General features: G+C 45.9%; 1 protein-coding gene across 1 annotated transcript in view; it reads right to left on the bottom strand.

The window, feature by feature from the left end:
• Positions 1–27,488, bottom strand: part of CNKSR3 (CNKSR family member 3) — a 315,713-nt gene that overhangs the window by 150,259 nt on the left and 137,966 nt on the right. The window contains exon 3 of the mRNA XM_063917716.1: positions 349–551. Within this exon, the coding sequence (XP_063773786.1) occupies positions 349–551 (203 nt within the window). The remainder of the gene's footprint in view (positions 1–348; positions 552–27,488) is intronic.

The raw sequence follows: 27,488 nt of genomic DNA, 5'->3' as shown, positions 1-27,488 counted from the left end.
GATAGCGATGCGCGTCCCCGCCAGGTCGCTATCGCTGCTAAAAATGGACTGTGCAGGCAAGTCAATTTTGGCTAGGTCGCTGGAAAAGAAAAAACATCCCCTTGCTTAAATGAGTTAGCCAAAATCGGCCATAGCCAAAATCGCTTGCACACTGGAAAAGTTAGTCAAAATCTCCTACTGCCAGTTCAAGGGAAAATGCTCAGTCAAAATCTCTCATAGTTAAAATCTTTCCGTGTGTATGCACCTTTAGACCTTGATTATTAGGCCCAGTTAGGATTTTAAGTTTGACATGCCTGATTTTGAGCAATCTCTCTAAGACCAGATAATGATAGAAATAGGGTAACTTACCTGTCTAGCCAGGCTAACAGAGCTTTGGCTGAGCCTATAAGTTCCACCACTGAGGTGAGGAACTCATTGGGAGGTTTGCGAGACGTAATTCCATCGTAAGACACACTTTTTCTTCTGTTGCCAATATAGTTCTGAAGGTTGTTGGAAGCGGATCTGAGTTTTAGCACAATGTTTTTCATGTTGTCAGTTTCCAGACCATAATTCTGAAAATACAAGTTTAGGTGTAATTATTATTGCCCATTCCAGCAACGTCAGACACTATGGAATACATTTTAGCGAAAATAAAATAAAGAGAAAAATAGGATGTGTCATTACATGGGGAAAACTAATAATTCTTAACAAAATCAGCTGGTTTAAAATTAAATGGAAATTCACCAGCCAAAACAACTGCCATGAACACAGACGCCAAAGATGTGCTTTGGTAATATATGACACTAGAATGCCTATGTAAAAGGCCTGGTGTAAATATACATACAACTTCTGTGGCCACTTTAGAGTAACACAAATTTGCGTTTATATCATAAATTAGCTTGCTGGGTTTTTTTGTTTTGTTTTTTGTGGGGGGGGGGGGGGAGTTTGGGGGAAAAGGGGGGCGGGCATCATAGGAAGGCACTGAGTAGCTTCAATCTATGTACAAAGCCATGTCTAAGTACCAATTACATGTGTTTCCTTGGCCATGACCTCAAATAATTCAAGGTATTTTAATACTGATATTTAAATGCTTATTTCACTTTCATGTCATTAAAGTTCTTGGAACTGCAAAGATGACAATAAGATGTTTAATTTAGCAAGGTTGTAATCTTTAAAATGTGTTACTTTTCAGTGTGCTTATGTGCATGCAAGTAGCAATGGTGGCGCATATCTGCACACGTTACTTTACACTTATAGACAAACGTAAGGCCACCCTGTTTGGCTTGTCAAACACAAATGTGATTCCATATCTTAACTCTGGTCTATAAACTGACCCATTTTATTTATATACTTTATTTGGGATATTTTCAGTTACATTTAGCTAATGCTTTTTCCTCTTTGTAGGGTGTGAACTAAACTAGTTACGTTTATACAAAACCTGGATCCGGCCACTGCTCAGGTGAATTCTGTTTGTAACTACAAAATGCCATCTTTGAAGCTATCATGGTGCAAAATCAAAGGCAATAGTAATGAAATAACGCTGCACGTGTATATTCCCTAATTTATCATTTGGATGTACGTCAGTATCAAAACGGTACCAATGTAAAAAAGTAAAATGCATACTTCCTAACACTTGAAAGTGGACAGAGATGGACAGCATTAGTGTACCAAAACAGAAAATAAAAGTTTACTTTAAAAAAAACAAAAGCCAGGGTCTTTTAAGCATACCTGGTTTGTTTCCATTGTTTTCATAACATGGCCTTGTTTGCTCTTTGTTATTCGTACCCTACCCCTCCCTACAGAATACATACAATATACCGGCTGTTCGGATGGAGGCTGTCAGTATCCCAACAGTGGCATCCTGGCAGCCTGAATACCGGCAGCGAGCACTGCGAGTCCTCTCGCAGGCTCGCTGCGCTCTCCGCGCATAGGGCCCGGTGGCGAGCTTTGCTCGCCACAGGTTATATTCCCACTCGGGTGGTGGCGTGGATCCATCACACAAGGGGGAATACGGGGCTGTGGTCGGGATTCCGACCGCCGGCATTTTGCCGCCTGTATGGGTTCTAGCATTGGAAACCTGAACGCCAGGATATAGACAGGTGGTATATTAATCACATAGCCTCCATACCTATATTAATCAAACTTGTACATATTTGTCAATATTGGCTGTTCCGCAGAAGGTATACCAAAAGCTAAAAAGGGGCAGACTAGATGGGTCAAGTCAAGTGATTCTGATCTGTCGTCTAATTCTATAGAAGGCAAAAACACTGGAACCCCCAGAACTCCAAGCCGAGGGCTGCATAAGGACATTGAATGCAGCTTTCAGGTTCTGTCCTTCACAGTATTTCAGGATTATTGGTGTATGCTAGCCTGTCAAGGGACAACGCATTACAATGAATGATTTTGAAGGGGGAAAAAGAGTCTGACTATAATGTCAAACTTTATGCATCTTTACTAACCACACTGCACAGTATTTATCTTGAAAGTATATGAATCTTTACATGTACTAACTGACAGCAATCACATCAACCAAAGGTTTCCTGAATTAGTCCGTCCCACACAACAGCTAGGACTCCTATTTCTCTTTACAGAAAAAAGTGGTTATATGCATGTTGATATTGCAGGCAACTCACTCACTGAGATATTTAGGGGACAAATGTGTCATGGTGCAACATTTCTGTTATGCTAAGCACAAGTCTTTAACTTGGCCAGTTGTAAATGTGTAATTGTGTCTACAAGCCATTCTGTTGTATGTAGGGGTTCATGCTGAGTTCAATGGAATTTATGGAAGGTGTTATTCTGTATAGGTCACATTCTGTTAGACTTCAATCATGGATGGATACCAATTCATGATCTTACACTGATGGTGCACGCTAGAATGTAAATGTATTTTGTCTGCAAGCCACCAAGGTCCCAAACCATGATACCTCTCTGATGGGAATAAGGGTTGTTTCCAACTCAGTGTCAAAAGTACTTTCATTTTGTTCAACTTTTTCTTATTTGTGCCTCTAAGGTACAGCTTGCTTCTCATCAATCAATGGCATATAAATATTATTTAAATATCCTGTTAGATCATATGGATCTGATTATGTCTCGCAAACATACAAAGCAAATTTGTCTATTTTTTTTTCAAGTCAGGGTTCAGATTTCTGCTTTGCTACCTAGATAATTATGAAAAGAATACATTAAATGTATGCTGTAATAGAGAAACTAGCCATGTGAACACATACCAAATTATGTGGTTTATTTCAATTATTGGCATCCTGTCAATATAAAAACATTTAGCTGCAAGCTACAATCTTTACTACTGGAGACTGGTTTATAGAATAACATTACACAACTGTATATGCCAGACAGCTAAATAAGCAACTAAGGTTAAGTAATAAAAAATTTCTTTCAAAAAGCAATAAATGTGAGACATATATTTGGTATAAATTGACCTGCCCTGTTCTTTCCATTGGATTCTTCAGAGGGCATCTCCAACAGTGTAAAGGATATGGAAACATCCTAAAACTACTTAACATAATGCTGACATGAGAACAGCTCCAAATACCTTCCAGATTTAGACTGGCACCAAGCCTGACCAATCCCATCCATTAGTTGGTTTTGTTGATTTTCTGTTTATTGTACTGTTTCATGTCATCACAGCCGTTGAGGCTGTAAAGCTGTGAATATTTCAAACAGAGGATTTCCCTAGAAGTGGACAATGCGGAAAGTTTTTGTTTGTTTAAAAAAAGAAAAAAAGTTTGTATACAGTACCGAGAGCATGTTCTCTTTGCAAAGCTAATTGAAAGCTTCCGCTATGCATTGTGTGAGTGGGTTCAGTATGAAATACCACCTGATGTGATGCTGGCAGTCACATGACTGACAGCGACAGCACGACAATGAAGATCCCAAATGTTGGAGGGGGTAAGTATTTTTACCCACCACCTTCCCCTACCCTAACCCTAACCCTCCGGGGGTGGCAGCTAGGGCTAACTCTCTGGGGGTGGTGGCTAGGGCTAACCCTTAGGGGGTGGCAGCTAGGGCTAAGCCCCCCAATGCATAACCCCAACCCCCCAATGCCTAACCTTATCCCCCAGAACCCCATCACTAACAGGAACACCAATACTTTCAGGATGTCGGCTGTTGGTGTTCTGGCGCCGGCCTCCTGAGTGGTGTCGGGATTCCGGCGTCAGTCACATGACCACCGGCATCCCAACCACCATATAAACCAAAGTGCAATATACAAATGTGTCCTCACACATCTAGCCTCAATAAGCCACACAGCAGAAGATGCAAGGCGTGAGAGAGCCAACAGGTCTTGTGCAACTCTGCTAATGTTGGTCGTCTTCTGTTGCCGAAAATGCATCCTAGTCGCAACAAGGTGCAACCAGTAAGCACCAGGAGACTGTGTTGATTAATTTGATAGGCAACATTTGTATATTATGCATGACTGGGTTTGTATATGGAGTACAATTGAACTTGTGTTGGGAAAAAAAGAGCGCAGCTGCTACATTGTACTGTAGCACTTCATACACAGTTTCAGAGACTCAGTCGCACATAGATATACAAGTGTTGCATATCAAGTGAAATGGGATAACCTAATGGTGCATCCTTACCGTATAAAGTTACGAATACTACACATTTTCCGCAAAAAAAAAAAAGGAGATTTATGGTAGACTTACCATTGTTAAATCTCTTTCTGCGAGGTACACTGGGTTCCAAGGGAATACATCTGGGGTGTAGAGATGGATCTTGATCCAGGCACCAACAGGTTAAAGCTTTAGCTGTCCCAGGATGCATTGGGGCCTCCTCTATAACCCCTCCTCCAGGCACTGTGAGCTCAGTTTCGTTAACTAGTCCAATGCAGGAGCAGGTAAGAGAAGGTAGATAATCACATAGAACCACATTCTCACGACAGGAGAAGGGACCAGCGGCTAATGCCATACACACCCAAAGAAGCTAGGTGTGTCAGGGCGGGCGCACTCGCAGTGTACCTCGCAGAAAGAGATTTACCAATGGTAAGTCTACCATAAATCTCCTTTTCTGCAGCGGGGTACACTGTGTTCCACAGGGAATACATCGGGGATGTCCTAAAGCAGTTCCTCAAGGGAGGGGACGCGCCTTAGCGGGTATGAGAACCTGGAGTCCAAAGGAAGCATCCTGGGAGGCGGAAGTATCAAAAGGCATAGATTGAAAAAAGAACTCAGCTGCGCAATTAAATTGGAAACATGAACAAAAGCTGACGTATGCTGAGATAAATTATTAAGAAATATTTAATATAACCATAAAAGAAATTTCATACAATAAAAACATATAGTCTGGACTTAAACCTTATAAGGAAAATAGTCAAATACCCTGTACTGGATATCAGATAAAACAAGCACTTGTGGTGTGAGCAGTAACAATATGCAACATTTGTATCCAACAAGTAGAAACAGTATCGTATCCTGGATATGAATAAATTGTTAGAATGTGGAGTAATTCAAAAGTTTTAAACTGGTAACTGCAGTCCCATGAATCTAGTAATGGAGCTCCTTTATGTAGAAATGCTCCGATGTCAGATTAAGTCAAAATTACCTCTCCCGTGGGCTGGTTTCTAACCGAGCGTCCTCGGTTAGATTATCCTGCGTTGCCCGAGAAAGTCACGTGGAGCGTGACGAAACCGGTTAGGACTCCTCAATTCTTTTTTACCTACTGGACTTCTACACTCTGCCTAACAAGCATTTTGCAAGATAAGCACTTTCATCTATACTAAGAGACCGATATTGGCCTTGCAGCCCCTGCAGTTGCATATTATTCTCTGCACGCCGCAGCTGACATCAAGGCCTGCTGAGCAGCATTGGCAACTCAGTCTCCATAGTGGCTCCTTCATACCTCCAGCAGCGTCTCCGTGTAGGACTCCGCCCGGTGCAAGCTTTGCACTCTCCCTCCCAGTGACAGCTACGTGGTGGGCACGCAGGACGACACTCGGTTAGAAACCAGCCCACGGGAGAGGTAATTTTGACTTTATCGGACATCGGAGCATTTCTATATAAAGGAGCTCCATTAATAGATTCATGGGACTGCAGTTACCAGTTTAAAACTTATGAATTACTCCACATTCTAACAATTCATTCATATCCAGGATACGATACTGTTTCTACTTGTTGGATACAAATGTTGCATATTGTTACTGCTCACACCACAAGTGCTTGTTTTATCTGATATCCAGTACAGGGTATTTTACTATTTTCCTTATAAGGTCTAAGTCCAGACTATATGTTTTTATTGTATGAAATTTCTTTTATTGTTATATTAAATTTTTCTTTATAATTTATCTCAGCATACGTCAGCTTTTGTTCATGTTTCCAATTTCATTGCGCAGCTGAGTTCTTTTTTCAATCTAGTTTCCTTCAATTAGGCAAATACACAGTGCCTACACAGCAGCGCATTAAAATTAGGGAATTTTTTTATAGAACAATTTATTAAGAGGCGCTTTCAGCAGTTTTTGTTTGTTTTTATCAAAAGGCATAGAACCTAACGAACATGTTCACTGAGGACCACGTAGCCGCCTTGCACAATTGTTCTGCGGACGTGCTACGGCGTGCCGCCCAAGAGGGTCTAACAGACCGAGTAGAATGGGCTTTAATAGTAGCAGGAGTTGGAAGTCCAGCCTGTGCATAAGCTTGTGCAATCACCATTCTAATCCATCTGGCCAAGGTTTGCTTATTCGCAGGCCAGCCACGTATTTGGAAACCAAACAGTACAAAAAGGGTATCTGACCTCCTAATAGAGGCAGTTCTCTCCACATACATGCGGAGAGCCCGTACCATATCCAAAGACCGTTCTTTGGAGGACAAGTCAGAGGAGATAAAGGCCGGAACCACAATCTCTTGATTAAGGTGAAAAGATGACACCACCTTAGGTAAATAACCAGGGAGAGTTCTAAGAACTGCTCTGTCACGATGAAATATCTGAAAGGTTGGACAACAGGACAAAGCGCCTAGGTCCGACACCCTTCTGGCAGAGGCAATAGCAAGTAAGAACAGGACCTTAGCTGTAAGCCATTTAAGGTCCACTGACTCAAGAGGTTCAAAAGGAGACTCTTGCAGGGCATTCAGGACAATAGATAAATCCCATGGAGCCACAGGAGGGACATAGGGAGGTTGAATCCGTAATACACCCTGAGTGAAGGTATGAACATCAGGTATAGACGCAATTTTTCTCTGAAACCACACCAACAAGGCAGATATGTGAACCTTGAGGGAGGTCAGACGAAGGCCTAACTTGGGGCCTTGTTGCAGAAAAGTCAGGATTCTGGACATCTTGAATCTGTGAACATCAAAGTGAAATAAGAATTCCAGACTCTGTAATAGATCCAGGCAGATGCCGGTTTGCGGGCCTTCAACATAGTTTGGATGGCATACTCAGAATATCCTTTTGCCCTCAGGAGTGAAGCTTCAAGAGCCACGCCGTCAAAGCCAGCCTGGCCAGGTCTAGGTAGAGACAAGGGCCCTGTAAGAGGAGGTCTGATCATTAAGGAAGTAGAAGAGGACGCTCTATCGACAGACCCTGCAGGTCTGAGAACCAATGCCGCCTGGGCCATGCTGGGGCGGCTAGAAGTAGAAATTCTCCTTCTTGCTTGAACTTCCACAGGACCCTGGGCAGGAGTGACACTGGAGGGAACACGTAAGGCAGCCGAAAGTTCCATGGAATTGCTAGTACGTCCACGAATGCTGCTTGAGGATCCCTGGTCCTTGATCCGAAGACCAGAACTTTGTGATTGTGTTGAGACGCCATCAGGTCTACATCTGGTAGGCCCCACTTGTCCATGAGGAGTTAAAAGACTTCTGGATGTAGAATCCAATCTCCGGCTTGCACGTCCTGGTGACTGATGAAGTCCGCTTCCCAGTTGAGGACACCCGGAATGAACACTGCCGATATTGCTGGCAGATGGTGTTCCACCCACTGAAGGATTTTTGACACTTCCAACATTGCCATGCAGCTTCGAGTGCATGTATGCCACCGTGATGGTGTTGTCTGACCGTACTTGAACAGGCCTGTTCTGTACTAGAGGCAGGGCAAGAGATAACGCATTGAACACTGCCCGCAACTCCAGAATGTTTATCGGGAGGAGTGATTCCTCCTTGGTCCACCGACCCTGAAAAGTGTTGCTCCAACACCGCGCCCCATCCCCTCAGGCTGGCGTCCGTTGTCAGCAGGACCCAGTCGGGGATCCAGAAGGAATGGACCCTGCTTAATTGCTGGTCACGAAGCTACCAGGTCAGCAACAGACGAACCTCCGGAGTCAAAGTGATCATATGAGACCTGATCCGATGAGGTATGCCGACCCATTTGGAAAGGATTAACCTCTGCAGAGGGCGGGAATGAAATTGAGCGTACTCCACCATGTCGAATGCCGACACCATCAGACCCAGTACTTGCATTGTCAAGTGTATTAACACTCTGGGCCGACAAAGGAAGCATCTTATCCTTTCCTGAAGCTTCAGGATCTTCTCTGGAGACAGAAACAGCCGTTGACTGTGCGTGTCCAGCATTGCCCCCATGTTCAACATGCTCTGAGCTGGGACCAGCGAGGACTTCTTCCAATTGATGAGCCACCCGTGGGTTTGTAGGAAGCTTACGGTCAGTTGTAGATGGCTGAGAAGGACATCGTGGGAGTTTGCCAGAATCAGCAAGTTGTCCAGATACAGCAGGATGGATGAGCCATCATCACGGCCATAACCTTGGTGAAGATCCGAGGGGCCGTAGCCAATCCAAATGGCAGAGCCTGAAACCGATAGTGGATGTTGCCAATAGCAAACCGCAGATATTGCTGATGCGACATGGCAATTGGTATATGCAGGTATGCATCCTGTATATCTAGGGATACCTTATAGTCTCCAGGTTCCATGGCAGTACAATTGAGTGCAGAGTTTCCATACGGAACTTGGATACTCTCACAAACTTGTTCAATGAATTTGAGGTTGAGTATAGGCCGGAAAGACCCATTGGGTTTCGGAACTAGAAACAAGGTCGAATAGTATCCTTTGCCTCTCTGTCTGGGACAGAAGTACCGGCACCACCACTCCTGTATTCAGGAGGGAACTCACAACCAATTGTAGAGCGTGCGCTTTTAACAGATCCGAAGGGATAACCGTGGTACAAAACTGGCGAGGGGATCGTCTCTAGAAGGAGACTGCATACCTGTGAGAGACGACTTCCTGCACCCATGCATCTGAAGTGGTCTTTAACCAGACCAGGGTGAGCTGTAGAGGTCGGCCTCCCACCCTGGAATCCCCCAGGGGGCAGGGAGAGGACATCGAGCTAAAGCCTGTTTAGATCGGGGGAATTTCTTCCCTGGCTCAGACCAGGGTTCTTGGCGTATGTCCACTAAATGGTCAGAATGTGGTAACAGAGTTTTAGTTACTTTCTGATGTTTAAACTTGTCAAGGTTTCTTAGACACTGGAGTGGAATCCTCATCATCATCATCATCATCATCAGATATTTGGAGGATCTGTCTAATAGCAACCACCACGTCAGGGACATCCAGTGTCAGTGTCTGACAGGACAGTTAATTCACCATCCTCACCAGAAGAAACTTCTGAGAGATGCGTGGACTGTGAGGAAGTAGCAGCCCGCTTAGATGACCCAGGGGCATGAGTGTGACCTACAGCAGATTTATGTCTAACCAAAGATTGGTTTAACTGCTGCAACTGGATAGACAAATTATCCACCCAATGCAGATTAACCATAGGGACAATTTGTGACTGTAGTGGCACAGGTGATCCCATAGTAGGCGTAAGGTGGTCCACCAGAGTACCCAACAGAGTTGAGAACTTAGCCCAGGGTGGCTCCTGATTGGTTGCAGGAGCTGCAGATTGAATGGAAGAGGTATGGCACGCATTACACAAACCATCATGTAAAACTTCCCCTTCAAGTAAATCCTTGGTGCATGCCCTGCATGATGCGGGAGGGTCCCCAGATTTACTGCCCTTTTTGTTAGACATTTCAGTAAATGCAACAATAGAGCGTATGAGTACGATAAAGCCAGACAGAGTACACTATCGGCGAATAAATTCTTTAGTATGTGACTGAGTACCCAGTACACAACACCTGCGAATAAATTCGGTATTATGAGACCGAGTCCCCAGTACACAACACCTGCGAATACATCCGGTAGTAGGTGACTGAGTACACAGTATAATACGTATAATCGGTAAATACTGTGATGCACTATATAATTGACCCTGACGTACCAAGTCCCTTAGGGCACACACAGTCACAGTGACAATGCGGATAATTATTAGTTATGACAATAAAACTGCACTGGACTAGTATAAATCTATCTATCTATCTATCCATCTATCTATCTATATATATATCTATATATATATATATATATATATATATATATATATATATATATATCTCCAATTCGCACCGGCACTCCGCTCTGTCCCAAAAGACTGTGCCCGGGTGCCCTCCAACAAGAACCCAGTATGGGTCTTACACAAACTTATTGTAGCAACAGGCGGCACTCTCAGGACTGTAATAATAGCAACCACGGACAAGACAAGAAAACTACTCCATAGATCTGTAGATCTACAGATCTATGGAGTAGTTTTCTTGTCTTGTCCGTGGTTGCTATTATTACAGTCCTGAGAGTGCCGCCTGTTGCTACAATAAGTTTATACATATATATATATATATATATATATATATATATATATATATATATATATATAAAACACAGCGCTGTCCTACTAGCTCGGAGGTATATATCAGAATACTTGTACATTATATTCTTTAACAGGTACACTTGTTCTTAACAAACGCTGTCTGTATAAAGACATGTAGAATACTTAAGTGTTTGTAAAGTCACAGCGCTGTAGACAGGCGGCTTTACAAGGTAATGAGCGCTTGATATGTATATATGTAATGATATATGTATGCGCAAAACCTGTAGGAAATAAAAAGTTAGTAAAAATGTTTACAGCCCTTTTAGGACTAATTAAGGATCGGGTTCCAATTAAGCCTAAAGATGAGGATTGTTATAATCCCTATCTATCCCTGTCTAAATACCTGTCAGTCCGTTTTGATGATAACAGAGCTTCCACAGCAGCGTGTGTGGTAGATTTCCTTGCTCCTGTGTTCTTGCAGAACGGTAATCACGGCACCTGTAACTTGGTGAGAGGTGCAGTGCTGGGTCTCCGCTAAACGGCTGGCGGCTGTAATTAGCGGCTGACGGCTGTAATTAGCGGCTGACGGCTGGTTCCCCGTCCAGTTTTAGTATAGCAGTTTGGCACACAGAATTGAATCCTTAAGCATTAAATCCAACGCGTTTCAGGCATAAGCCCTTCATCTTTACAAGGGAGACCTTGCCCTGCAGTCCAGGAGACCAGAAGCAGTTATACCGAAGATGGCGCCAAGCGTCTCAGTCAGGGAGTGAGGGAGAGTGGAAGGCAGCTCCAGGGCGGGAAAATCTGCTCAGAGATGGCGCCCTGACCGGAGGAGGAGCTACAGGTCAAGCGTCGCCTCCCCTATGCTGGTCTTCACCGCCTGGTCCTACGGAGTCTTATTAAACTGGGTGTTAGTACACCCAACCTGTACTCCTATGCCCTGGCAGATATAGTGGGGTCCCTGTGCGCAACAGTGTCAATGCCAGCGTCGCAGTCCGTTTCCCTAGACTGCAAACGGAACACGATTTAGTAGCGAGTCCCGCCTGGGGGACCCTCTTACCTCCTCCCTGTAGCAGCCACGCCAACCAGGAGAGCGTGCCTAGAGCCGGAGCGTCTCCGTCGCAAGTACCCGGGAACTGAGCCGCGAGAGTATGCGACGCCGCTTGGTAGGTGATGGAGCCACAGCGCTGAATGTCACTCTGACATGGGTGGTCATTCCGAGTTGTTCGCTCGTTGCCAAGTTTCGCTATATTGCGATTAGTCGCTTACTGCGCATGCGCAAGGTTCGCAGAGCGCATGCGCTTAGTTATTTTACTCAAAAGTTAGGTATTTTACTCACGGCATAACGAGGATTTTTCATCGTTCTGGTGATCGGAGTGTGATTGACAGAAGGTGGGTGTTTCTGGGCGGAAACTGGCCGTTTTATGGGTGTGTGTGAAAAAATGCTGCCGTTTCTGGGAAAAACGCGGGAGTGACTGGAGAAACGGGGGAGTGTCTGGGCGAACGCTGGGTGTGTTTGTGACGTCAAACCAGGAACGAAACTGACTGAACTGATCGCAGTGGCAGAGTAAGTCTCGAGCTACTCAGAAACTGCAAAGAAATTTCTTTTCGCAATTCTGCGAATCTTTCGTTCGCAATTCTGCAAAGCTAAGATTCACTCCCAGTAGGCGGCGGCTTAGCATGTGCAAAGCTACTAAAAGCAGCTAGCGAGCGAACAACTCGGAATGAGGGCCATGTAACGGTGCTGCAGCCCTTGAAGTCTTCTTAGAAAGCTTATTTCATGGGTGTCCAGCGCAGCCCTCCTGTTGACTAGCCTGCTCTGCAGGCACCAACTCGAAACTGAGCTCACAGTGCCTGGAGGCGGGGGTTATAGAGGCACCAATGCATCCTGGGACAGCTAAAGCTGTTGGTGCCTGGATCAAGATCCATCTCTACACCTCTGATGTATTCCCTGTGGAACACAGTGTACCCCGCTGCAGAAACAATACCTTTTGCTAGCAGAATCTCACCAGACCTGGCACACTGAGAGGGGCTGTTTGGCACAGTTGTAGAAATGATGTATGGGGACACATCTGAACAAACATGAAGTGAAACAGCAAAAAACAAGATTTTATATACCTACCGGTAAATCCTTTTCTCCTAGTCCGTAGAGGATGTTGGGTGCCCGCCCAGTGCTTCTGTTTCCTGCACGGTTATTACTTGTTAAGTAATGGCAGCTGTTGCTGCCACCTTTTGTTCATGCATATTGCCACGTTTCGTTTGGTTATATGCTGGTTGCATGGTTAGAAATGCAGTGTGAGACCTTGAGCGAGCCTAATTTTAGGCCCACATCCACACCTGACTGTAGAAAAATGAGCAAGCGACCTAATTGGACTTCTCCGTAGGAAGCTTTTCTGATTCACACCAAGACACATATTTTCTCCAAATACAATGGCAATGTTTTGACGTTACCACTTTCCTAGCCTGAATAAGTGTAGGAATGACTTTGTCTGGAATTCCCTTCCATGCTAAGATCTGGCGTTCTACCTCTATCCCATCCCTGTAAGCCTGTGCAAAGAACTGGTTCCTGCCGACTCTAGTTGACTTGATGAGGAAGAATTCTTGGAACTCTTAGAATTAAACTGAGATTTCAATAGTAAACTCTCCACAGCCCTCTTGGGGTCACGATCAGGGCTTGTGATCTTGCTAGTGGAACCGGAGGAAATACTTCCCTTAAATAACACGCCCATGGAACCCACTTGGGCTTTCTTGCCACTGTGTGTGGCCTTATCCACTTGGAACAATGTGTCTACAACCTAATTTTGAGGTAAAGCAGTCTTATGACCCTTTGAGGGATGTTTCAAAGGTCTTGTGTCCTTGCTGGAACCTTTCAACGGAACTTTAGTTGACGGAGACCTAGATGTCTGTTTTTCCTTCTTTTCCGAATGTTTGTGTGAGGAAGCTCTCTTGGCCTTGATACCCTTCCTTGGAAGATCTTACTTCAATATTTCTATTGACAGAGGCTGATCCAGGTCTGATTCCTGAACCTGCATCCCACGTGTAGAAATGACTTGTTCCCTGTCAATGGGGATGATTTCCAAGCGTACGGCTAATGGCGTACCCACTTCAACATCCAAAGATGTGCACTGAACGTCAAGTTGTAGAGACTTCTCAGGAAGAATTAGAGGTTGAATATTTAATTCCCCGCAAAAAAATGGTGAATTGCTCAATCAGATAGTGATGTCACTCAGGTGCTAAAAGGGAGGGGTAATTCTGTGAAGGAAAAAACAATGGTTCCCTAATGCACACTGAGTGAATAATATTAATTCCCCTACAGCTGAGCTGCAAGACAACACCTTGTCAGTGGCGATGTCCACATATGGACAAGGAACCTCTGTATCAGGAAGAGGTCCAGTGACCTCTGGAAGTGCATTTAATAATACTTCATTGCCAATCATGTTTGGTCTAGAAATAAAGGACAAACAAGGTGTAGGCAGAGTCCTACCAGTCTTAGAGACTATCTTCTGAATTTTAGTCAGAGATTTAATAACTTTTCCTAATGTTTTCTGAAAAGTCTGCCAGGTGGGAGCTTTTAAGCTGGTGTGGCAATCCCTATCGGTAGTGGATTGTGGTCGCCCCCCTGACTGAACTCCCGGCTGGGAGCCCCAGCGTCATGTTGACGTGGATGGTGGAACAGCTGCAGTTTTCTGTTCCTGAGCAACTCCCGTTGTAGGTTTTCCTCCTCGCCCCCGACCCCTTCCTCTACCAAAGAAGGGAGTGGAGCCTCTGGCCCTCCCTGCCTTCCCGCCTCGAAAGGAATTTTTTGCAGGCCAAAAAATGGTTTCTTTGCAGGAGGCGCTGCGGAAGGAAGAAAGGATGACTTACTCGATGTTGTCTTAGATATCCACTTATCTAATGAGTCCCCAAAGAGGGCTTCCCCTTCATAAGGGAGGGACTCTACATTTTTCTTAGATTCTGCGTCCGCAGCCCACTGGTTTAACCAGAGGCCTCTGTGCGCCAACACCGCCATAGATTACGACCGTGCAGCCATTAAACCAATGTCCTTTATGGCCCCAACCATGAATCCCGCATAATCCTTTATATGACCTATGGTTGTTATAAGTTCATCCTTGTCAATTGTGTCTATATTAGCTAATAGATTGTCTGCGTATTTTTCAATAGCATTTGAAACCCATGCTGCCGCAATAGTGGGTCTGATAATACTACCGCTAGCTGTATAAATAGATTTAAGCGTAGTCTCAAGCTTGTGGTCAGCCGGTTCTTGTAACGAAGCCGTGCCTGGGACGGGTAAGGTAATCTTTTTCGATAATCTGGACACGGATGCGTCCACTAAGGGAGAATTTTCCCACTTCGCTCTATCATCCTCTGGAAAGGGATAGCCTATCAAGAATCTTTTAGGAATCTGAAATTTCTGGTCTGGGCATTTCCAGGCAGTTTCAAACTTAGCATTCAATTCATCTGAAACAGGGAAAGTAATCACAGGTTTCTTATTTTTATTAAAATAGGCCTTTTTCACCTCCGCTGGAGGGTCATCTGTGATTTCCAACACCTCTCATGTTTGTAATCATGGACTGAATGCTTTTTGAAAGGGTTGCATCCGCTCCCCTCATGTCATCAACGTCCCCCGTGTCGTTATCAGTGTCTGTGTTGACATTCATTATGCGTGCCAGAGAACGCTTTGAAATGGCTGAGGGGAGTTGATGTGAGGAAGGAAATGAGCCCATGTATAAGGCATCTTCTACGGATCTCCTCCAACTTTTAAATTCATTTTCAGATTGAGTAAATCTCTCATTCAACTGTGCAATCATCAATGTAATGCCTCCCAAACCCTAAGTGTCAATTACAGTGGGACTGGGCACCCTTTCATCATCCTGTTGCAGGAACACATCACCAGACTACAAACAGTCTGCATTGTCTGAACCATTCTCATTTGACATGTTACTGTGCTTACACACACACACACACACACACACACACACACACACACACACACACACACACACACACATGGTATTTATAATAAAGAATTCCCTCACTGAGACCTTCAGAGTAACGCAGAAAGAAGAGCCAGCCTCACCCAGCGTTTTTTAGAAGTGTTGAAAATAAACCTTCTACGCCAATTTTGTAACGCAATAGGTTATTCTATCATACATATAACAATATAGATATATCACATAAGCACCAACAGTACTCCCCCCCCCCCCCCTTTCTATAACACCCTGGTACCACAGTGAGTTATGAGGGAGGGGACAGCTTCCAGGCAGCCTGTTCACAGCGGTGACTGTAGCTTAAAATGGCGCTGGTGTGATGCTGGATCTGAAATGAGAAGAAGCCCCGCCCCCAACATGGTGCGGCTCTCCCGCGTTTTTAATATTTATACTGGCATGACGGAATTATTGCAAACGGAGGGTTTTTCACCACCGTTTACTGTAGTGACCAGTGTGGGGATTATAGCCAGCTCAGAGCGCCCCTCCTGCGCTCTGCACCCGTGTGCTATGTAACGTGTACTGGCGGAGAACAACCTGTTGCTATGCTCCGTTCCCCTCAGCCGTCATTAACACCAGCTTTCCATTCTAATGGATCACTGGTGTGTAGTACTCACCACCTTGTGACTTTCTGGCAGCTGCAGGGGGTGGTGGCTGGTGCTGCGGGAGTGAGCGTTCGCCATCGGGGGCTATGCGATCATCACCCTCAGGAGCTAATGGTGTCCTGTCAGCGGGAGCAGGAGTCATTAACTCTTCAGGAAGTTGGTTCCTGCTCCTCCCCCCTGCTTCCCACGAAGCAGGGAGGCTGTTGCCAGCAGCCTCCCTGTATATTTAGAACTTAGAAATATACTTTCCAGAACGCCTTCTGTGGAGCTCCCTGGAAGTGCGTGCGGCTCTCTCTCTCTGCACAATTTCTAAACTGAGGTCTGGAGGAGGGGCATAGAGGGAGGAGCCAGCCCACACTATTAAGATTTTATAGTGCCAAAGGCTCCACAGGATCTATACCACAGGGTCTATACCCCATGGTATTTATATGGACCTCAACATGCTCCAGGACGTAAGAGAAAGAGATTCTGTTTTCTCCTCAGCAAAACCATGTTACATTGTGTGGAAAGTGGAAGTAGTAACATTTGCTAACAGTAAACAACTTCAAAATCTTACTTACAAAGTAGAATATCATTAGTGTAAATCTCAATGGCTTTCTCACATACAGCATACCTCCCATTTTTTTGGGACTGTCCCGCGGTGGGGGGGGGGGGGGCAATTGGGAGGTTCCTACACTCGCGGTGAATAGACGCTGTGCGCATGCGCACAGCGTCTATTTAGTGCAGACAGGAGGAGAGTGGGCATGCCAGCAGCTCATGGAGCGCTTCGCATGCCCCCTCAGTGATGAAAACAGGGGTGTGGCTCGCGATTGCGGGTCCTCAGTGAAGCCACACCCCTTTTCATAGGTCACACCCCTTTTCATAGGCCACACACCTTTTCTGGGAGCGCATGCAAGCCGCGCGTGTGTCCCTCTTTGGCAATGGGAAAAGTTAGAAGGTATGCATACAGTACACTGCTTTCTACCACACATGGCAAAATGGACACTTGCAAACAATTATACCTCCAATCTGTCATCTCTGCTCAGGTTTCCTCATCCATCCCACACGAAAACCCACCAATCACATCAGTATCCATGATCTTGCTTACTACACCAAGGATAATTTTAAAAAGATCTGACATTATATGGTATATTCTTCTTCACCCAGCAAGCTGCTGAATTCATTCCCTGAACATTCTGGCACCTTTTCTTCAAATAATCCCAAATGAAGATGAAGTATCCACTCTCTTCTTATCTTCTTACTCTGTAACATCTCCTCTTGATTCTCTAATATCCCAAATCAGTCCATCCAAGACTGCTACCACTGACACTAACTGGCTACTGCAATTGCTGTTGGCTTTGCCTCATATTATTTATTTTATTATTATTTATTACCAGTTATTTATATAGCGCATACATATTCCGCAGCGCTTTACAGAGAATATTTGGCCATTTACATCAGTCCCTGCCCCAATGGAGCTTACAATCTAGATTCCCTATCACATGTACACACACAGACATTCATGCTAGAGTTAATTTTGTTGGGAGCCAATTAATCTACCAGTATATTTTTGGAATGTGGGAGGTAACCGGAGTACCCAGAGGAAACCCACGCAAGTACAGGGAGAATATACAAACTCCACACAGTTAGGGCCATGGTGGGAATCAAACCCATGACCTCAGTGCTGTGACACAGTAATGCTAACCATTACACCATCCGTAACAATACTGCTCCACAGACTTTCCTCCTGCCCATATATCTTGGGTTCCAGAACACCTCAATCACCTCTTTCAACTATTTGCTGGGAATGTACTTGGACTTTGCGTACCCAGTTGTGTAACACAGGTCTATGACACAAACAGAAGGTGGAAACAATATCTTCCAATCATACCAATACTTTTGGGACAGTTTTGATGTGAACTTTTATATGACAGCTTTAGGAGGTCTTCTAAACTTTCAACGTATGAATATTATTATTGTTTCAAATGTTTATGCTTTTAAATATAGCTTTGTCATGCCTATAATAAATGTATTCTCTTTTTACGCAGTAGTCAGTTATAAAATGTATTTAATATAATTTCTTATTTTTGCAGTTTATAATGCGCTGCCTCCTTTTTCTTTTCCATTTTGTACCCATACAGGTGACTATGCTTTCTAAAACAGGTGCAAAGTCAGTGTTGCAAGTATCAGTCCATTACAATTACCATTTAAAAGCTTCTCTGCTTTTTGTTGCCTCTTTCCTGTGCTGATCCCAGCTTTAATTACCATCCCATTATTCAGCTGTTTCTTTACTCATCTCTAAACGTCTCCCAACATACCACCACCACTCTGCACCATTTCCACATCTCTTATACCACTCCTGATTACAGTACTTTTACAGTATTAGAGTCTATGGAATTCCCTCCCTCACACTTTCCTCTAGCCTCCAAATGTCCCCTGTAAACCTAAATCTTCAGCAAAATTCTAAAACCACCCCTTACACCATTGATTTTCAACCTTTTTTAACTCGCGGCACACCAAACAATATTTGAAAATTGCCAAGGCACACCATCAGTTCTCCACAGAAAAAAACATATACACACATTGGCCCTCACAGTAAATAAAACTCCACACATAAATTGGCCTACACAGAAAAATATATCACATTGCTCCCCACATAAATCTTGTTAAATTATTCACATTGTTCCCACCCATAAATCCTTTTGCTCCCTACATAAATCCTATTGCTCCCAACAGGAGAAATAAGATAACTAATATTAGCCCCTATCTGTCAGCTGTCCTCCTCCCTGTCCTTTAGTTGCGGGGGTTGTTCATAGTGGAGAGCGAATACTGAGCAGTGGGCGGTCGGGCAGGAGTGGATGAGGTGAGCAGGGAAAGTTTTTTATGCGGGTGGGAACTGGAAGATGTGTGTGTGTATGTGTGGGCTGGCTGGGTGGTGAGACGTGCTGGCTGTGACCTATGATGTCACACTGCTGCGTCTTCAAGGCATAAGTCACGCCCGGGGCATGACTGATCCTCTAAGAAGAGCCCGGGCCAACAGATCGCTCTGAAGGTGCAGGAAGTGGCTCTGACTCCGCGGCACACCTTGCAACTGGTCGCGGCACACTAGTGTGCCACGGCACACTGGTTGAAAAAGCCTGCCTTACACTAACCCCACATCTATGCTATTCTAGGTAATTTATACCCCTCTGTTCACAGAAAACATACATGTATTTTTTTGTCTACACTCAAACTTCTGCCCCAAAATAACATCACTAAGTATCTGGATTATATAGGATACTAAGCACTTTTTACACCTTGCAATCTGGCTGGACCAGTATAGAATATGTGCCACTTAATTTCATGCATTAAATTTATGTTATACTATAGACTGCAAGCTTTCAAGTACAGTCCTCTAACCTCTTTGACTGTCTGCTAATGGCTAGTTTTTTATTACAGGTTGAGTATCCCTTATCCAAAATGCTTGGGACCAGAGGTATTTTGGATATCGGATTTTTCCGTATTTTGGAATAATTGCATACCATAATGAGATATCATGGTGATGGGACCTAAGTCTAAGCACATAATGCATTTGTGTTTCATATACACCTTATAAACACAGCTTGAAGTCAATTTTAGCCAATATTTTTTATAACTTTGTGCATTAAACAAAGTGTGTGTACATTCACACAATTTATTTATGTTTCATATACACCTTATACACACAGCCTGAAGGTCATTTAATACAATATTTTTAATAACTTTGTGTATTAAACAAAGTTTGTGTACATTGAGCTATCAAAAACAAAGGTTTCACTATCTTACTCTCACTCAAAAAAGTCCGTATTTCGGAATATTCCGTATTTCGGAATATTTGGATATGGGATACTCAACCTGTATTATTATTATTATTATTATTATCATCATCCTTTATTTATATGGCGCCACAAGGGATCCGCAGTGCCCATTACACAGTACATAATCAAATGAGCAAACAAGAAAAACGAGATTTAGAATGTAAGCTCTCACGAGCAGGGCCCTCTTCCCTCATGTGCTTATCCTTTCTTACTTTAATAATCTTCAACTGCACCAAATCCATCAGTCTTCTGCCACCTGATACTTATTCCAGTGTCATCTGCTGATGTAACTATGTTTATTTACCCTGTACTTGTCCTATACTGTCATCAACTGTAAGTTGCTGTTTTCCTGTTTGATTATTTGTTTATGTACTCTGTAATTGGGCGCTGGGAACCCTTGTGGCGCCATATAAATAAAGGATAATAATAATAATAATAATAATTATTATAATTTATGGTAAGAACTTACCGTTGTTAAATCTCTTTCTGCGAGGTACACTGGGCTCCACAAGGAAGTAACATCAGGGTGTAGAATAGGATCTTGATCCGAGGCACCAACAGGCTCAAAGCTTTAGACTGTTCCCAAGATGCACAGCGCTGCCTCCTCTATAACCCCGCCTCCATGCCAGTGAGCTCAGTGTAGTTAACCAGCCCAATGCAGTAGAAGCAGGGCCGGTTCTTGCCCTTGTGGCGCCCTGGGCAAAAGTTAGGGGCGTGGCTTAATATGGGGGTGTGGTCAGTCACGCCCCCATTTGTAGCGCCGCTGAAAGGGAAGAAAAAAAAACAGTATACTTACTATACCCCGCTCCTGATTCCAGACCCTGCAGACCGGCGCCGCTCTTCTCCTCGGATCTATGGGAGAGACGTCAGTCATGACGTCTCTCCCATAGCACAGCATAGGCACTAGAGGTCAATTATGACCCCTAGCGTCTGTGCCACAATGCTGTGCGGTGCGCGATGACGTCATCGCGCACCGCACACCAAAGGTCCTCTCCATGAAGGGACACTAGACGCTTAGCGTCTGATTCCCTTCATAGCAGGGGAGGACCAGCGCCACGAAGGGAAACCAGACGCGTAGCGTCTGGTTCCCTTCTCACAGCGGGAGGGGGGGCACAGCGGGGGGACACTGCTGGGGCGCACACTGCACAGTGTCGGATCTTGCCATGGTGCGGCGCCCTCCGGATGGCGCCGGCACCCTCCGGAAGGCGGCGCCCCGGGCAAAAGTCCTGCTTGCCCGTGGCAAGATCCGCCACTGAGTAGAAGGTACCAGAGACGGCAACCGCTCGTAGCCAATTACACCACACACTCACCGCAGGAGAGGGTGTCAGCGGCTATGCCAATACCAACCCAAAAAAGCTAAATGCGTCAGGGTGGGCGCCTTGTGGAGCCCAGTGTACCTCGCAGAAAGATTTAACAATGGTAAGTTCTTACCATAAATCTCGTTTTCTGCTGCGTGGTACACTGGGCTACACAAGGAAGTAACATCGGGGATGTCCAAAAGCAGTTCCTTATGGGAGGGGACGCACTGTAGCGGGCACAAGAACCTGGGGTCCAAAGGAGGCATGCTGGCAAGCGGCAGTATCAAAGGCATAGAACCTAATAAAATAGGCAAAAAACCTTCCTCGAGGACCATGTAGCCGCCTTGCACAATCGTTCAAGGGTCGCACCACGATGGGCCACCCAAGAAGGTCCAACCGACCGAGTAGAATGGGCTTTGATGGTAGCAGGAACCGGACGACCAGCCTGTACATAAGCATGTGCAATTACCATTCTAATACATCTTGCCAAAGTCTGCTTAGAAGTGGGCCAGCCGCGTTTGTGAAAACCAAACAACACAAAAATAGAATCGGATTTCCTAACGGAGGAAGTTCTCTTCACATAGATATGGAGAGCCTGTACCACATCCAAAGACCGCTGTTTGGAAGACAACTCAGGAGAATTAAAGGCCGGAACCACAATCTCCTGGTTAAGGTGGAAGGAAGACACCACCTTGGGTAAATAACCAGGGCGTGTCCGAAGAACCGCCCGGTACGGTGAAAAATCAAATAGGGGGACTTATAGGATAAGGCACCCAAGTACGATACCCTTCTAGCTGAAGCAATAGCCAGCAAAAACAACACCTTAAGGGAAAGCCACTTAAGGTCAGCAGAGGTAAGAGGCTCAAAAGGAGACTCTTGTAAAGCCTCCAAAACCACCGACAGATCCCAAGGGGCCACAGGTGGCACATAAGGAGGCTGAATCCTCAGCACACCCTGAGTGAATGCATGAACATCAGGTAGGGTAGCGATATTTCTCTGAAACCAAAATGACAAGGCCGAGATGTGAACCTTGAGGGAGGCCAGGCGCAGGCCTAAAACCAGGCCTAGTTTTAAAAAAGCCAATAGTTTGGCCGTACTAAACTTGAAAACGTCATGATTGTGAGACACACACCAAGTAAAGTTAGCATTCCAGACTCTATGGTATATCCGAGCAGAAGCCGGCTTACGGGCCTTCAACATAGTTTGAACGACCGCCTCAGAAAAACCGTTGGCCCTCAGGACGGAAGCTTCAAGAGCCATGCCGTCAAAGCCAGACGGGCCAAATCCTGGTAAACACAAGGGCCCTGAACGAGGAGGTCTGGTCGTTGTGGAAGTAGAAGGGAACGATCCAACGAGAGGCCCTGTAGATCGGAGAACCAGTGCCACCTGGGCCACGCTGGAGTGACTAGAAGTTGGTTTCCTCCTTCTTGCTTGAACTTCCGTATTACTCTGGGCAGGAGTGACACTGGAGGGAACACATACGGCAGCCGAAAGTTCCACGGGATTGACAGAGCATCCACGAACGCTGCTTGAGGATCCCTTGTCCTTGCTCCGAAGACCGGAACCTTGTGATTGTGTCGAGACGCCATCAGGTCTACATCTGGGAAACCCCACTTGTCCACGAGAAGTTGAAACACCTCCGGATGTAGGCTCCATTCTCCGGCGTGCACGTCCTGACGACTGAGATAGTCCGCCTCCCAGTTCAGAACACCCGGAATGAACATTGCTGATATAGCCGGCAGATGACGTTCTGCCCACTGAAGAATCCTTGATACTTCCCTCATGGCCATGCGGCTTTGAGTACTTATGACTGATGTACGCCACTGTGGTGGCATTGTGCAATTGTACTTGAACAGGTCTGTTCTGTATCAGATGCTGGGCCATTGTCAACGCATTGAACACTGTCCGCAGTTCCAGAATGTTTATCGGGAGTAGAGACTCCTCCTCGGTCCACCGACCCTGGAGAGAGAGTGTTGTTCCAACACCGCGCCCCAACCTCTCAGACTGGCGTCCGTCGTCAGCAGGACCCAGTTGGATATCCAGAAGGGACGGCCCCTGCTCAATCGTCGGTCCTGAAGCCACCAGCTCAGTGACAAACGGACCTCAGGAGATAGGGAGATCATGTGTGATCTTATCCGGTGAGGCAGAACGTCCCACTTGGACAGAATCAACTTCTGCAGAAGGCGTGAATGAAATTGAGCATACTCCACCATGTCGAAAGCCGACACCATGAGACCTAGCACTTGCTTCTCCGAATGAATCGACACTTGCGGACGGGATAGGAAGCATCGAATCTTGTCCTGAAGCTTCAGGACTTTCTCCTGAGACAGGAACAACCGCTGGTTGTGGGTGTCCAATAACGCTCCCAGGTGTACCATGCTCTGAACCGGAACCAAGGAGGATTTCTTCCAGTTGATCAGCCATCCGTGGGCTTTCATGCACTGGATTGTCAAATCGAGATGACACAGGAGAAGTTCTGGGAAACTCGCCAGGATTAACAAATCGTCTAGGTATGGTAGTATCCTGACCCCTTGACGGCGTAGCGTGGCCGTCATGACCGCCACAACCTTGGTGAAGACTCGCGGAGCCGTTGTCAAACCAAAAGGTAACGCCCGAAATTGGTATTGAAGGTTGCCCACTGCAAACCGTAGGTACTGCTGATGAGATACCGCAATAGGAATATGCAAGTAGGCATCCTGTATGTCCAGGGAGACGATATAGTCCCCAGGCTCCATGGCCAGAACAACAGAGCGCAGCGTTTCCATACGGAACTTGTAAATTCGCACATGCTTGTTCAAGGACTTCAGATTGAGAATGGGCCATGAGGACCTGTTCGGTTTCGGGACTAGAAACAGCGGTGAATAGAACCCCCTGCCCCTCTGAGTCAGAGGCACCTGTACCACCACTCCTGTGGACAGGAGGGAACATACCACCGAGTGTAACGTGATTGCTTTTGCCGGATCCAGAGGCACATCTGTAAGGCAAAATCGATGAGGGGAGCGATTCTTGAAGGGTATGGCGTAACCTCGAGCAACGACTTCCCTCACCCAGGTATCCGAAGTGGTCTTTAACCACTCCCGGGTAAAACTTAGAAGTCGGCCCTCCACCCTGGGATCCCCCAGGGGGAGGCCCACCTCATCATGTGGCAGGCTTATCAGTTTTTGAAGCTGGCTGACGGGCGGCCCAAGCACGCTTCGGTCTGGGCTTGGCAGGTCTGGAAGCACGGGCTTGCTTTGGGTACGCCTGACCTTTTGCTTTACCTGGAGTAGAAAAGGGCCAAGGGAAAGTACTTTTAGCCTTCTGTGCGGAAGGAGCCGTACTAGGTAGGCAGGCGGTTTTAGCAGTAGCCAGGTCAGCCACAATCTTATTGAGGTCTTCTCCAAAAAGAATGTCTCCCTTGAAAGGAAGAACCTCCAGGGTTTTTCTGGAATCCAAATCCCCCGACCAGGATCTCAACCAAAGGATACGCCTGGCCAAAATGGATGCAGTAGCAGCCTTGGCCGCAAGCACCCCGGCATCGGAGGCCGCCTTCTTAAGGTACAGAGAAGCCGTGGCAATATATGAGAGACATTGTTGAGCATGCTCAGAAGCATCCGAAGGCAGTTCCGCCTCGAGTTCCTGAGCCCACGCCTCAACAGCTTCAGCAGCCCAAGTTGCTGCAATAGTTGGCCTTTGGACAGCCCCAGACAGGGTATAAATCGCTTTTAAACAGCCCTCCACCCGACGATCCGTCGGTTCCTTCAGAGAGGTGACGGTAGTTACTGGTAGGGCAGAGGAAACAACCATACGCGCCACATGAGAATCTACAGGCGAAGGGGTTTCCCAATTTTTACACACCTCCGCAGAGAGATAATAGCGAGCCAACAGTCTCTTATTCGGTGTAAACTTTGTCCCCGGATTTTCCCAGGATTCCTGACGTATGTCAATCAGGTGTTTAGAGTAGGGTAGGACCTGCTTAACCACCTTCTTACGCTTAAACCTATCAGGTTTCTTGGAGACAGTCTCAGGCTCAGAATCATCAGTCACCTGAAGAATGAGCCATATCGCCTCAATCAAATCTGAGACATCCACGGATGATTTCCCCTCCCCATCTGAAACATCAGCGTCAGTGTCCGAGGGGTCAGTATAAGCACCGTTCTCTTCGGAGGACGTGTCAGTTAAGGCCGCGGATCGGGAGGAGGTAATGGCCCTTTTAGAAGATGACTTAGTCTTATGCGGGCGAGAGTGACCCTTAGATTTGGACATGGATCGGTTCAAATGCTGTAACTGAGTGGAAAGCTGATCCGTTCACGGTGGGACCATAATTTGTGGTAACGGCACAGGTGGTCCCACAGGGGGCATCAATTTAGTTACAAGCGTGTTTAACAATGTGGAAAATGTAGCCCAAGGTGGTTCTTGTGATGCCCCGAGTGCTACTAACCCACTGGGAGGCAAGGAAGCCCCTGAACCTGAACTCTCAGCTGCTAAATTATCCTCCATTCCGTCAGTGGCCTCACTACCACACAGTGTGAGAGAGGCACCAACGTCGTTGCCACGTGTAGCAGACATAACAATGCGCACAGTAATGGGCAACTCGGTACAAACAGTAATTTTATAATTAGCAGCACTATACCTAGTACGAACTCTCAGAATAACAGCCGCAGCTGGCACAAACCAAGGGTTCAATAAGAATAAGATATATGGTGACTATAATTCACAAGTAAAAAATACTCCAGTAGTATATCTTGTGAGACAAACCTATATTATCAGAGAAAAACCTGAACCACTTGGCCCCCTCAGGTGTAGTAACATAGGAATAGCCCGCTGAGTGAAATACCCTGCAATAAGGCAACCACACAGCAGCTACATGCACACACACGTACATAGTCACAAACGTACCATGCAGAAATTATGTACCATAAACTGCAGTGGACTAGCAATACAAAGTAATACTCAGTATGGCTATATGTGATAATAATAGATATAACAAACACAGTAAGCACTGGATGTATATCACAGGGTGTTTGTACCACACAACCCTGACAGTATGCACTCTTTCTTAACTAGCACAGTCGAAGTGACAGGTAGAATACTCAAGTGTCCTGTAGGAAGCACAGCACTGGCAGTCAGGCGGTTCCACAGACGAGGATTTGCCCCAGCAGTCCTAGAAACAGCTCAGCTTCACCTGTAATGGCCGCTGATCAGGAGTGAGGGAGAGATATGCAGCTCCAGGGCAGGAACATTACAGAAATGGCGCCCTGGGGCTGGAGGGGGGGGGCCTCATGTCCGGACTACTCCCCCTGCTGGCATCCCCACCGGGCGTGCGGGCAGTAAAAGATGCGGGGGGTAATGGTACAAATGTCCCCCCTGACCTGTGCCCCTATAAAAACACCCTGGTGGCTAGTGGAACAGCAGCCCGGTAATCTGTGTCCACGGCTGCGCGGGATCGCGGTGTACAGTGTGGCACAGAAGCCCCTTACCTTCCCCTTGACAGCGGCCCCGCGATCCGGGAGACGGCGGCGTGTGTGTGACTCACGAGGACAGAGGAAGAAAAGCCGGCGCCTCCGCTGTAGTGACCCGGCAACCGCGGCGCGGGAGTATACAGCGCCGCTGGGGGTGATGGAGCTGCTGCAGGAACGTCTGTCTGACACAGCCTGCTGCAGCCCTGGGTACAATCCTCTTCTTCTGTCAAGCTAAAGCTAAGAAATAGGCTGCCTGAGGCAGCCCCCTGTTAAGTGACCTGCTACTGCAGGCACCAACTACAAACTGAGCTCACTGGCATGGAGGCGGGGTTATAGAGGAGGTGGCGCTGTGCATCTTGGGAACAGTCTAAAGCTTTGAGACTGTTGATGCCTCGGACCAAGATCCAACTCTACACCCCGATGTTACTTCCTTGTGGAGCCCAGTGTACCCCGCATCAGAAACAACACTTACAGTTCAAGACAATATAGGACAGGTATAGAAAACCCGGGGTTAGGTGCTATCAAAGGGAGTATGGAGTATAAAATAGTGTAAGTAAGAAAAGGAAAGGCACATGAGGAAAGAAGTCCCTGCTCTTGCGAGTTTACAATCTAGTCTTGGTATTTTATTGTCTTGCTCTCAACTGTAAAGTGCAGCAGCATATGCTGCTACATATAAAATAATAATAATAATAATAATAATAATAATAAAAAAAGAGAA

The sequence above is a fragment of the Pseudophryne corroboree genome, chromosome 4, assembly GCF_028390025.1.
Source record: "Pseudophryne corroboree isolate aPseCor3 chromosome 4, aPseCor3.hap2, whole genome shotgun sequence".
Lineage (NCBI taxonomy): Eukaryota > Metazoa > Chordata > Amphibia > Anura > Myobatrachidae > Pseudophryne > Pseudophryne corroboree.
The sequence above is the reverse complement of the archived record's forward strand: the minus strand, read 5'-3'. Positions and strand labels throughout refer to the sequence as shown.